Source organism: Lathyrus oleraceus, chromosome 6, assembly GCF_024323335.1.
Source record: "Lathyrus oleraceus cultivar Zhongwan6 chromosome 6, CAAS_Psat_ZW6_1.0, whole genome shotgun sequence".
In the NCBI taxonomy this organism is placed as follows: Eukaryota; Viridiplantae; Streptophyta; class Magnoliopsida; order Fabales; family Fabaceae; genus Lathyrus; species Lathyrus oleraceus.
Genome location: NC_066584.1, coordinates 110,411,365 through 110,425,890, shown reverse-complemented (window position 1 = coordinate 110,425,890; position 14,526 = coordinate 110,411,365). Strand labels below are relative to the sequence as shown.

At 32.4% G+C, this 14,526-nt stretch overlaps 1 protein-coding gene across 1 annotated transcript; it reads left to right on the top strand.

The window, feature by feature from the left end:
• The first annotated feature begins 12,425 nt into the window (after nucleotides 1–12,425).
• Nucleotides 12,426–12,869, top strand: LOC127094258 (uncharacterized). Its single transcript, XM_051033115.1, has one exon. It carries the CDS (start codon nucleotides 12,426–12,428, stop codon nucleotides 12,867–12,869), a length of 444 nt encoding a protein of 147 aa, XP_050889072.1.
• The last annotated feature ends 1,657 nt before the right edge of the window (nucleotides 12,870–14,526 follow it).

The window sequence follows — 14,526 nt, the reverse complement described above, 5'->3', positions numbered from 1 at the left end:
GGTTAATCAAATACCATGTCCTTCCTTGCCATGGGTTAATCGATTAACCCTCTTTTGGACTTTGAGAATTTTCACAAATAAAAATGCCACTTTATGCCAATTTTGAAAAGTGATAAAATTATTTTCTGAATATTTTTCTTTGAGCATCTAATATTATATCATTAATTCATATTATTCCTTAGCTTAGCCTTTGATTAAATTTCATATGCCCATGCTTGATGATCAGTTCTTTGATTCTTTCTTGCTAAGATATTCTTTTTGTCAGGATACACATTCCATGTTAAATCTTTTCTTCTTATGCATATATGTCTTCATCAAAATATCTTCAATAAGAGACTTGTCTTCACATGTTTCTCCCCCTTTGGAATTATCAAAAAGACACGAAAGAAAAAAGTGATATATAAATGGTAAAAAAAAAGAAAGAAAAGAAAACACATAGATCATATAAAACAGATAGAGAAAGGGAGATAAAATAAGAAGAAAATCTATTAGATTTTAAGTCATGCAAGACCGATTTAATATTCATAATTTAGTTTTTATAAAAAAATAAATTTTCCTTAGGAAGAGGTTTAGCAAAAATATATGCCAGTTGATTATATGAACACACATGCTTAATTTACACAATCTCTTTTTTGACATGATCCATAATGAAACGGTGCCTAACCTCGATGTGTTTAGTCTAAGAGTGAAGTGCCCAATTTTTCATGAGGTTTATGGCACTATTATTGTCTCATTTTATCGGGACAACTCTGAGATCAACTCCATAATCACTTAGCTTATGTTTTATTCAAGTAATTTGCACACAACTGCTACTCATAACAACATATTATGCCTTAAATACGGATAACAATACACTTTCCACTTTCTATATATACTATAAGGTAAACTGCTTACCAAGTAAGTGACGCATACCACTAGTGATTTTCCGATCTAATTGGAACCTACCCAAATCAGAGTCAGACTACCTAACCAAGATTCATTTCTTAGGGGTTGCATAAACCCATTTGTGGTGTAGTAGTGAGATATCTCATAATGTGTTTTATTGCAATGAGATCTCATTCTTTGGGGTTTACTTTAAAATGGGCACCAAAACACACAACAAACATGATATCATAATGATGTCTAGTAAGATAAAGAAAATATTTGATCATATACCTTGATACTTTCTTTCTTCAATTGATTTTCTTGCCTCGTCTTTGTCCAAGCAATAACATGGACTCATCATAGTTGAAGTTGTCTAGGTTTTATCCACGTAGAATCTTATAAGTATATATTTATCGTACTTGGCTTGATTGATATTTTGATTGATGGATTTGTAAGCCTAGGAAATATTGAAGTTCCCTCATCATGGACATCTCAAATTCATTCTGAATAATCTCAGAAAAATACTTACACTAGGATTTGTCAGTAGCACCGAAAATAATGTCATCAACATATTTTTTTTTAAAAGGAGCCAATTTACCTGTAGTGGATTCGATCCCCATTTGATCCTCTAGTGGGTTCAATCCCCAACAATTGCATATTCGTTTTTTTTAAATGCACCACTTTACCTCTCGATTATTTCTATAATCGAGGATATATATATATATATATATATATATATATATATATATATATATATATATATATATATATATATATATATATATATATATATATATATATATATATATATATATATATATATATATATATCAATACTTATTAATATACAATGTTTCTTATTTTACATTGTTGAAAAAACAAAAGAAACATGAATTGTTAATATATGAAAGAAACATATATTTTATGTTTTATTAATATACAAAGTTACTTATTTTCCATTGTTTATCGTTTCAATCTACAAGTACAAATGTTTGAAAAATTCGGAGTTTGAATCATTTTTATCACTTTTCGAATAATCTTAATAACTGTAAATCTGGGGTGACAAATGCTAGTATCCTGCTCCATTTGAACCTTGTGGAAGATCAAACGTTAGATATTGCATGCATTTATTTCTGATATAAAATAAAAAAGGATTAGATAAATAAAATAAATTTACAGTTACATGATAAAGAGATTATGTTAGAAAATCAACCTTTAACTGAACTTTTTTTCTGCTCTTGCAATCCATCACATAGATGTTTAGAAAAGTAAATACACTCTCACCGACCAAATATTAAATCAAATTAATTTTTTTTCTACTCTTGCAATCTATCATAGTGATAGTTTTACTTATGCACACTCTCATGGCGCTCTGATTGAACGTAGAGGGTTTCACAATAGCATTTGGGTTTTATAACAATGTTTGAGTTTCGTAATGTAGCGTCTAGATATACATGGGTGGTGTTTACATTCTATTTGGACGTATACGGTTTCTTGTGGGTTGATGTGTTTGCAATATCTTGAGTGACGTTACTTTATAAATGGACGACAAAGATATATTGAGACAAAACTGAATTATTTTTTCCCTCGGTTTGGTACTAAACCTAGGTCTAATATTATTTATTACTAAATATAAAATATTCTAAAATAGGGACTTATCCTCTCGGTTACTAAATAAACAGAGGTAATATATTACATCCATTTAAAAAAATTATTGAATGGAAAAAAAACTGAAAGAAACTTTATTGTTTCATTTTTCAATGTTTTACCATTCACCAATTTCTTTGTATATTACAATAATCAAACAAAGGACTATATCCTGAATTTAACAATGTTTCCTTTTAAAAATTAACTAGTGGCAAGAGGTACAACAACAACAAAACGAATAGTAATGTTTGACGTACCAGATCTCTAAAGAAGAAGTAAAAGAAAATGATTTGGATCTCTGAAGAAGAAATGAGATCCCTCAACATATAACATCTTTGTATTTAAGGTGATATGTGTTTATGACTCTAGTTGTTTAGGGATCTATTGCAAAGGGCTCTTTGTTAAGCTTTTGTTTGTGTTGTTTAGGCAAGTGAAACTGAATGCTACAAGCTAATATATATATATATATATATATATATATATATATATATATATATATATATATATATATATATATATATATATATATATATATATATATATATATATATATATATATATATGTATTGTTAGATTAAAAATAAAATATTCAAGAAGACGCCACTTTTAATGAGATAAAACATAATCTGAAGGTATCGGGATTCGAAACATGTACACTAAATGATTTTACCCCTCGATTTTCAAACCGACGAAATATATTATATATATTTTATAAAAAAACAGGGCGTGTCTAGGAATTTTACCTCAGTTTTTCGATATATGAGGTGAAATCGTTGTCATAAAAAGTAGTTTTGTTTAGTAGTGTAGGTTTCTTCAAAATCTATTACTTTCTTTTGATCCTATGCTTTTGCAACAAATCTTTCTTTATTTCTTAAAATATTTCCATCCTTAACAAGCTTGTTATGAAAGACCCATCGGGTTCCAATCACCTAAAAAGCTTTGGTAATAAGTTGCCAAATGTTGTTTCTCTCAAATTGATTTAACTCTTTTTGCATATCAAGAGAATAATGTTCACTAATTAAAGATTCATCAACTTCCTTTGTATATATTATGGAAAAAATTCCATAAAATTGCATACCTTTCTAAGGGATCGTAAAGTTGTAAAAGCTTTTGTTGTTAGGTATAAAGCATTTTCATCTGAAGCCATGTAAGTGAGAAATATTTGGTTTTATTCCTTGGTATAAATCCTAGGGCATGTGATTTAAAATGGGTCTTATCGAGACATAATTCACCACATATCAAGTAGTGCTTACTACATCAACCTAAAAGTGTTTAGGAAGATTTGTCTCATTGAGCATCGTCTTTGCTAGATCTACGAGAGATCTATTGTTCCTTTCTACTAACCATTTTGTTGGGGGAGTTGTGTGTTTAATACCATTCTCATTACAATAGTTTTTGAATTCCTCATTTTGGAATTCTCCACCATGATCACTTCTATTTGATGCAATGCTTAACCCTTTTTCATTATGGATATTCTTGGCTAGTTTTCAGAAGGCAGCAAACACATATATTTTTTGAGATAAAAATTGTTCACGTATAGAGAGAATACTCATCTATAACTACAAATGCAGACATTTCCACCAAAACCTAAGGCACGTAAATAGACCCATGTGCAAATTTATAAGTGTCGATTCGTAGAAATAACATTTTTTATCCATAAAATAAGCCTTTACTTATTTACCATTTTGGAACTCATCACATAACATATTCTTTTCAAAATGTAAGTTTGGCAGATCAATTACTAAGTACTTGCGGACCAACTTGTTTAAGTGGGCCATATGGATATCAGTTACTCATATAACCATGATTCATCCTCGTTACTAAGAAAATAAACATCATATGAAGTTTTTTAAAATTCAAAAGGTGTAGGTATTTCCACTTCTTCAACTATTAAAGATGGTTTGATTTGATTTTGATTCAATGACCCTGCATCCAGTTTACCTTGCATCCTGATGGTTTGATTTTTCACATAATTGACTAATACTTAGTAAATTATGCTTTAAACCATCAACTAAGAGGACCTCCACAATCTTTGTATTGAGAAACTTACCGAAGGTATAAATACCAATGATTTATCCCTCGTTGTTGTCACCATAAGACACAAAACCTCTCTTTCTAGGAGAAAAGGAGGAGAACAAAGATTCATCTTCTGTCATATGGTTTTAACAATTGCTATTAAGATGCCACTTAGAATTTGATATTGTAAATCATTCATGCATCAAAAATATAGATTGTAACTTTAGGTACCAAATCATTTTGGGTCCTCTAATGTTAGTTTGATCAATATTTTTACATGATTTCTTTTGATATCATAATTGCAAGAATATGATGAAGTGGATATGTTTCTCATTTTTCGACCTTTATGCTCTTTATAAAACTGTTAAGGACGATAATCGTGTTTAGTTTCATGGATTTTCTTATTATAAAAAAATAATGCAAGATTATCATTTTACTACAATAACTTCATTTAAGGGTTTTACATTTAGGGGTTTGATGAGAATGGATGACAGTGCAACTCTCCATTAGATATATTTTGTATGATTTTAAAACTAGGATACTTTAGCGCTTATGTACATTGGACGGTATCATCTGAGTCTAGGTGTGCATTTTAGCATTAGGAAGCATGACAATATGTTTGGAAATGGTTTAGAAAATATTCTTGCATCAAGAAAAGGTTTGTGAATCAACAACTTGTTTTTCTATAAAAAACAACTTATAGGTCGACCCATATGCATTATAGGTCAACCTATAAAAGAAATTTTTTCTACAGGTCGACGCAGACATTTTATAGGTCGAATCATGTGCAACTTTCCATTATAAGTCAGCAGGCTTTGTTAGAGGTGTCGCCTCTACAGGTCGACACATAACCTGTACAGGTCGACTCATTGCTTCTACATGTCGGCACATGCATCGTATGTGTCAACACATACATCAAAAATCTTGAAATTTTTCATTGTTTTTTATTCCTTTTGCAATTATTTTGTTTCATACTTGTTTACATATAAATACTTCATACATACATCAAGATAATTTTCATCATCTTCAACCTCATTCTATGCATATACACAATCAAACTACACATGATAATTTTTTGATCGGGTGCCATCTAGAATTAGGGTTGATAACGTCCAATCTAGGTTGATTATACTGTAAATTGGGTTGAGATCTTTGAGGGTTTTAAATTAGAAAAGCAAGGTGGGGTTTTCCTTAAATATTTTTTAGGGTTTGAAGGTTTTGGACAAGATTACGCAATCCAAATCCGGTTGAGTGAAGTCTTTGAAGAACGAGAGGTTCTTGCAAAGGAGTAGTGTGGGATGGTGAATCAAATTGGTAAGTATTGGGTTACAACAAGTGCGATTTGGATTAGATAGAGTGAAAGCTTTGAATAACAAGGGATTTCTTCCAAAGAATTAAAGTGAGACAGTGAATCAAAGCGACATTGTTGGCTTACTTGATCAAGCCTTGATCCAGGGAAGAGAAGGTGTCAGAATCAACATCAAACTTAAGGTTTGTGGGGTTGGATTGCTACATCTCTCTTGTATACATACATTTGTGAAGTAAGATCAATTACATTATCTCAATTCGAGTTAGAATAAAGGGAACATGTAGCCATAGCGACTTCTATTAGGGATCTACCTAAACAAATCCTTTTGTACTCTCTCTCTTTTATTTTTGGTTTGCAAATTGTTGATTTTATCGGTCGTGCGATCATTTTGTTTGGATAATAATTTTGAACACATTTTGAAATTGGTGTTGTTAAGTTGACCGCAATTCCTTAGGTTGTGATTGAGTTTTAAGATCAATAATACCACATAAAATTCCAAACAATATTGATTGCACACTAGGTGTTCAAAAAATTGTCTCAATTGATTTTTTTTGTGAATTATTATTAGAAGTAGACTATCCTTGTTGCTTTACAATCAACTGATTGTGATTAATTGTGTTTGGACAATTTACAATTCATTATAATATTGTGATTACTATTATGTTTATACGAGCTTTTTGATAGCATGTTCAGTTAGACGATTTTGATATGGGATACTTTTGTTTGCTTCTGTAAGACCCCAATTTTGACCCTAAGATCCCTCATGCTATCCCATCATTTGCATTGGCTTTGGGATCACACCTTGGCATCCTCCTCACTCATCAATCATTGGGTTTGCATAAGGAGAGATCACCCAACAGTTTTGATTGTATCATACTTTTTTTCTTTTGTTTACTAACTAAAATGCCAAAATATATGTCTATGTGTAGCTTTGTTTCTTGTGTAGGTGTGTGTGTCCACTTGTGCCTCATCAAGCTCATATCTAGGGTTTGAGACCCTCAATGTAAGAGATCAATCAAGAAAAGGTTCCCAATGGTTTTAAGTATCATATATGGATCCCCAATTTCTTTAATTGTCATTTTGATCAAGAATTCATCAAGAGTTTGAAGCCTGTTTGCCTTGGAAGCCCTACTTCATCTGGGTATCTTGTGCGACTTCCTCAACAAGTTTTTCCATCAATTGGTCAAAGATATAAAGGTATACTCCATTATACATCATCTCAAACATATATTATTCTCCATGAGCCCCAAATATCAAAAGAACTTCAAGTTTGCAAGTTGGTTCAAAGAGGTTGACTAGAAAAGTCAACTAGTCAAATCTAGGGTTCCCTAGATCCTATCTACTACAAATTTTTGTCATGTGGAAATGATCACAATAGAAAAGTTACTCTTTATGAAATTACAAACAACTTTCATGTTGGCATCAAGATCTAATTTTTCTTGGAAAGTCATTTTTTATGGTAAAAGATTATAGGTCATTTTGTTTGTGCCCTAGATGGAAGGTCAACTTACAAGAACCATAACTTGCTCATTTTTCATGATATGAAGGCCATACATGTTTCATGGTCAATTTCAATATGTCCTATCCAACTTTTATTCTTTGAGAAATTTCTAATTCTACATGCAAGGGCATGTACCAAGAGGAACCATTATAGGTCATTTTAGGCCATCATCATTGAACAAGCAATTTTCCTCAACTTCTAAAATCCATAACTCCCTCATGCAAGATTCAAATGGTGTCAAATTTGTGACCAAATTAAATAGTAATGAAATAACTACAACTTTGAATAATAAACCATTTTCATTTGAAGCTTATAGCAAAAGTTATTCAAGGTAGAAAAAATGATCATTTGATTTTTAACTTAGAAAATTTTCAACTATGTTTGATTTCTCCAACTTCCACCTCAAAATTCGTCATGATCCAAGCTCCAAATGGAAAATGTTTCAACATCAAAGCTTCTCCTATTCATGTTACCTTTCCAGATAGTCCAAGATCATGGCATTTGGAGCATTTTTGAGTGACTTGCGGATGGGTGCAATGCATGGCCCCATTTGGAAAAAAATCATGATAAATTTTCATTTCACATTGCATGGTTTCATGAATTTCTTTCAGCATCACATGTGCATAATTTTGGACTCATTTCAATCATTATTTAGGCCTAGAACACGCCCATGCAAGCATGCACCATTGCATTTCTATTTTTGGCAAAATTTCAAATGGTGTGAAAAGCAATGTGTAGGCTATATATACATGTTCCTTGAGCTCAGGATTAGATCCCTCTTGCCCAAGCTTTGACATGCTTCTTCCATAACATCCATTAAAGGATAAAATTGAATATTTCTCTTGAAATCGAGTTTCAATTTTTATTCTATTTTGGAATTGAAACTCCAAGAATCCAAGTCTTTCAATCATCCATTTCACTTCCTGTAAGTTGTTAGAGTCGAGCCAAGGAAAATTGGAAGCAAGATCAAGCTCAATTAAAGTAAACCGAAGGTGAATTTTCTGATTTTTCTCTTTTTCGATTCTCCCTCAATTCTCCACTATTTTGCTTGTTCTTTGGTTATCTAAAGACCTACCAATGTAGGCAACAAGATTGAGTTGCTTTGAGGTCAAATCGAAGCAACTCAGTTCATACTCCTCAATTTTCAATTCCATGTATCTTTCAATAAACTTAGAACTGGAGAATTTTGAGGGAAGATTTGGATTCCTGGAAATTTTCTTTTCAAATTAGTGTATACACTTTTAATTTTGGTGAAGGTTGTTGGTGGACTAGTCCGGCGAGTTCCACCGGAGAAGATGACCGGAGCCCTAGCTCCGGTGGTGTGTTGGCACCCTTCCATCCCTTTGATCATGCTTCAAGGTTATAATCCTGGTGCTTGGTTTGAATGACTCACTTTACAGCACATTGACCAGAATAATGAGGGAGATCTGATGACCCTTGTTTTTTCTTATTTTTGTTTTATTTATGATTTTATGTTTAATCCATTTATTTTGATTAATTCATATTAAATTCATTTTTAATCCAAAAAATATGAGACTTTCACAAAAAATCTTTAAATATTTTCCTCTTCCATATTTTGAATTAAAATCAATTTTTGGATTAATTTTGATATTTTTTGTGAATTAATTGATTTTTGACTTATTTTTAAATATTTTTAAATACTTATGTCTTTCCAAATATTATGAATTTTTTATCTAAGGTCCTTTGACCGTGTTTGACCTAGGATAAATCCCTTGGCCATTTATTTGGTGATTTAAAGGGATTTGAGGTTTTTAATTTTGAAAAATGCATTTTAATTCATTTTTAATTGCTTAATTGTTTAAAAATATTGTTGAGTCATTTGGGTGACTTTGTGATGTTTGACTTTCTATTTTGCCTTGATCATGGTTGATTTGATCTTTCATTTGATAAATATTATTGGATTTAGGGGGTTGATAAAATATACATTTCATCCCCCAAAATGAATGGATAGTATTGATCAGATGAAATTCCCCCTATGATCAATTTGGGTTCTTATTTCCCATTCCCTCTTCATCTTCATCCCTATTCTTCCCCAATCCATCATTGACCAATGAATTCTCTTCAAGTCAAATGCTAGTTGATTCATCAATGACCTTGTGTCAGATGAATCAACATGAGCCTGACTGAGATAGGTCCCTCCCATTTTGTTTTTATGTGTGGTATGTTTTAGGAGTTTGATTCTTTGTACCAAGTCTCTAACATGCATTAACACTAATATCTTTATTGCCCGACCTCAGATAGTTGTGACTTCTACCTAAGTCCAATTACGATTGCTTAACATAGAGCTAAATTTGTCCCAAAAGGCATAACATTCCTATAAGTGAGATTGTAAGTCTCCCATTCTTCATGGCATTGTGTGAAAACTTGAACTTTTTTCCATTCATGAGAGCTAGTGGCATACTTATTCATTTATTCAAGTTGGAGCCCTTCTCATGGATGATGTCTTGGTTCATGTATTCATACTTGTGAATGAATGGTTGAGTGTTCTCCAAAGGATGACTTAAATAATTAAAACTCTAAACTAACAGTTGACTAAACCCTTATTAATATTGCTTTACTTTCAAGTCATTTACTTAATGCAATTTAAATTTCAGTACCTTTATCATTCATAGCCATTTACATTGCATGCAACTTGTTTATGTTTCAGTCCTTTTCACTTTGCTCACTTGAGCCATATCTTGTGATTGTATATATATTGTGTGCTTGTGATTTTGTCCTGTTTGTGATCTTAGAACCTAAAAATACCTAATAACAATAAAAAAACCTTAAAAAGTATCTTGGTGGACTGTTGGACTTGATCTGAACTTTTGGACTTAGAATAGGCAACCTCCCTATGCTTTGAGGACTTGGCCAATGCCACTATTTGAGACTGAGTTATCCTTGCATGTACCTGTCATCTGATGTAAACCTTGAGTGCCCTTGATTCATCTGTTTTGTAGTCTCTATGTCTTATCAGTTATTTTGACTTTGTGATTGATGTCTGATGATTGTTTTCTGATAATTTTCCATGGAATATTTTCATTTGAAACATTGGAAGACATTGAAGATTGCTAGCTATTGGAGTGCTTGCTTGGATCTTATGGCTATCTGTATTTGATGCCTTGGTCTTTATATAATTTGCTTGGATGTTTGCTTATGCTGATTTGCTTGCTCAAAAGTCCAAAGGAAACGTGTTTCTATTTGAAATTCTTGTCTTGTGGATTGCATCCCATTGGTTAGATCTTTTCAACTCTTAACTTTTAATTTTTGTCTAGGGTACTCTCTTCATCTCCTCTCACTTCTTTAATTTCAAAATGTCTCCCTTATTTCAAAACCTTCTTTTCTTGTTATTTTCAACTTAGACATGTTTTAATGATTAGAAACCTTGGGCTTATGCCATTGAATTTTAAATTAAAAATCTTAAATCAAACTTGTAAGTGAACCTAACCATATTGACTTTAATTTCAAAAGAGAAAAAGAACTAACAACCCCATTCAAGTCTTTGGCCTTTTTGTGCCTTTTTCTGTTAAACTTTGTTAAAACCAATTCACCAACTTCTTTGAAATTTTACCATGAACTACGGGGTTTTGATCCCTCATTTTTATGTTGGTACGCAGGCATAAGACCGAAGGTCTTATAAAACACAAAAATATAACTAATGAATTCTTTCTACATCCCCTCACTCTATATTTTTACCAAACATCATTTTGACCGAAACACTTGCACACACAAAAGGTCTCCCTAGGAGTACCTAGGACACTTTGGGTGCTAATACCTCCCCTTTGTGTAACCAACCCCCTTACCTGTAGTCTCTGACATTTTATTAGTTTTGATTTGAAAACTTCTTTTGTTTGGGTTTCTGTTCATACTTTTTCCCTTTTCCTTTAGAAACAATAAAAGCGCGGTGGCAATTCTGGTTTTATCGACGTCGAGTTATCCATAGCTCGATGGTCATGAATTTACCGCTACAGCTTTCATGACATGAAATTTTTCAAAACTATTTTTTGTCAAAGTTTTTAACTAGGGATGTATTCACCCCTTATAAATCTAAGCCTACCATCCAATAAGTGGTAAATCTTAGGTTACAACAAGTTTGATATGGATTAGATCGAGTGAAAGCTTTGAAGAACAAGGGATTTCTTCCAAAGAAGTACCATGAGACGGTGAATCAAAGCAACATTGTTGGGTTACTTGGTCAAGCTTTGATCAAGGGAAGATAAGGTGTCAGAATCAACATCAAACTTAAGGTTTGTTGGGTTGGATTACTACATCTCTCTTGTATACATACATTTGTAAAGTAAGATCAATTAAACTATCTCAATTCGAGTTAGAATTGAGCAAAGACATACCCATAGCGAGTTCTATTAGGGATCTACCTAAACAAATCCTTCTGTACTCTCTCTCTTTTATTTTTGGTTTGTAAATTGTTGATTTTATCGGTCGTGCGATCATTTTGTTTGGATAATAATTTTGAACACATTTTGAAATTGGTGTTGTTAAGTTGATCGCAATTCCTTAGGTTGTGATTGGGTTTTAAGATCAATAATACCACATAAAATTCCTAACATTATCGATTGCACACCAGGTGTTCAAAAAACTGTCTAAATTGATTTTTTGTGTGAATTATTATTGGAAGTAGACTATCCTTGTTGCTTTGCATTCAACTGGTTGTAATTAATTGTGTTTGGATAATTTACAATTCATTATAAAATCGTGATTACTATTACGCATATCCGAGGTTTTTGATAGCGTGTTCGGTTAGACGATTTTGATCTGGGATACTTTTGTTTGCTTTCGTGCCATAACATTTTTCAAAACTATTTTTTGTCAATGTTTTTAACTAGGGATCTATTCACCCCTTTAGATCTAATTCTACCTTCTAACAAGTGGTATCACAAGCTCCGATTAATTACGTGCTTAATATTTGCTTATTATATAGTGGCTACCGAACCTAAAGGGGCGAACAATAAAGCACCAATTTTCACCAGTGAAAATTATGGCTATTGGAAAGCTTGTATGTGTATCCATATCAACTCGGTTGATAAGGGTGTATGGGACGTCATCCTCAATGGTCCTAACGAAATTAAAATGACCAATGGAAAAGCTGTCATCGTACCAAAATTGGAAAATCAATGGAATGATAATCATAAGATATTATGGTCATACGATTGGAAAGCACAAAACATTCTCATATCTGCACTCGGTGTTGATGAATTTTATCGTGTTTCCCATTATGAAACCGCCAAAGTTTTGTGGGATGCATTAGAAGTTTCCCATGATGGAACTAATGAGGTCAAACAAGCTAGGGTAAATACATTGAATCAAGAGTTTAAACTTTTTCTTATGAAGCATGGTGAAACCATAACCGAAATGCAAAAGAGGTTCACACGTCTTATAAACCAGTTGAATGCTCTATGTAAGCCTATTTCCCATGATATTTCTAATAAAAAAGTTTTGAGGTGTCTTAATAGGGAATGGAAACCCAAGTTCACCGCAATCAAAGAGGTGAATGATCTTAAAGCACTTGTGTAGCGGTAAATTCATGACCATTGAGTTATTGGTTAACTCAACGTCAAGAAAACCAAAGTCGCCACCATGCTTTTATTATTTCCAAAGGAAAAAGGGAGAAAGTACGAACAAAATCCAAAGATAAGAAGTTTTCAAATCAAAACTAATAAAATGTCAGAGATTACAGGTAAGGGGGTTTGTTACACAAAGGGAATGTATTAGCATCCAAAGTGGCCTAGGTACTCATAGGGAACCCTTTTTGTGTATAAGTGTTTTGGTTGAAAAGATGTTTATTTTAAAAATAGAATAAGGGGATGAGAAAAGAATTCATTATTTATATTTTATGTTTGATAAGACTTTTGGTCCTATGCCTATGTGCCAACATAAATGAGGGATCAAAACCATTAGGTCGACTACGTATTGGGCCTACTATTGTGCACACATGTGCATCTTGGAAAAATTACAAAATCGCTGGACTTAGAGGAGAAATTGATGTTTGACCCTTGAAGAAAAATTGTAGAGGAGTTCCAATGTGACATTTGGTTTAAAGTAGACTACAAAAATGTTGAGAAATGAGAAAGTTATGGTGTTTAGACCAAGTTATATGCCATACATGACTTTAGGTATACCAAACATGTACCAACTTGTGATTTCTTGCCATTTCTTGCATCCAAAGGACCAAAGATGAACACTTGAATACCAAATGAAAGGAAAATTGATTTTCCATTGAAGAATCTTGATAATTTCTTGAAATTGGATGGAGATTACATGGAAATAAATACATGAACCAAACTTGAATCAACTTTGAAAACATGTACCAAATTTGATCTTCTCTTGATCAAATGATGTTGAATGAGGCTTAACATGAAATGTGACCCAAGATTATAGGTCATGCCTTGAAGTAAAACCTCTTGTGGACCACTTGTTTACCAAACTTTGACTTTGGGAATCAAAACCCTAATTTAGAAACCAAGCTCGATCCTTTTATTGCAAGTCCCTACCTTGTACAATAAGAAAAAGTAAACAACATATATTTTTGTATTTTGAATAAGGTTAGAAAAGTTAGAATGCAAGAAATAAAAAAGATAAAAAGAAACCAAAAAGGGTTCTTGATGATCTCCCATAAAGGCAAATCCAAAGAGGTGAAGGTTTGAAGGATACCATGCTTGTTATTGTTAGAACAAGATTTGGTTCTGCATCTATACCTTGAGTTTTAATGATAATAATATTGTATTTGTGTGAGAACAATTTTGGTTCCCTAATGGTCTATTACTTTGTAGCTTTAATAGCCAGTTCTGATTTTGAATATATGACGTGCAACGTCATCAGTTTCTGAACAATTTTGGTTCCCTAATGGTCTTTCTGAACAATTTTGTTAAGGTTCTGACAAAAGATTATGAAGTTTCTGAATCCATGTTTATGTTTCTTCACTTCATGGTTCATCAACTTTCATCATAAGTCAATGAACTTGAAGATAAGATCAAATGGGAACGTGATCAAATAGTACATAATAGAAATTGAACATCCTTTCGACTACCTGATTTCGTGGGCAAGGATAGTACTATACATCACACCTGTCACTTATTTTTTGGGTGAAGGACAATATGCAATATCACTCCTCTCCCATCCAACAGTGGACAACCACTCTATGAGTTTTTCCCTTTTTTCCCTCCAACAGTCT

Coding starts and splice junctions, on each gene's coding strand:
- LOC127094258 (XM_051033115.1), top strand. CDS start 12,426: ATGACCAATGGAAAAGCTGTCATCGTACCAAAATTGGAAAATCAATGG.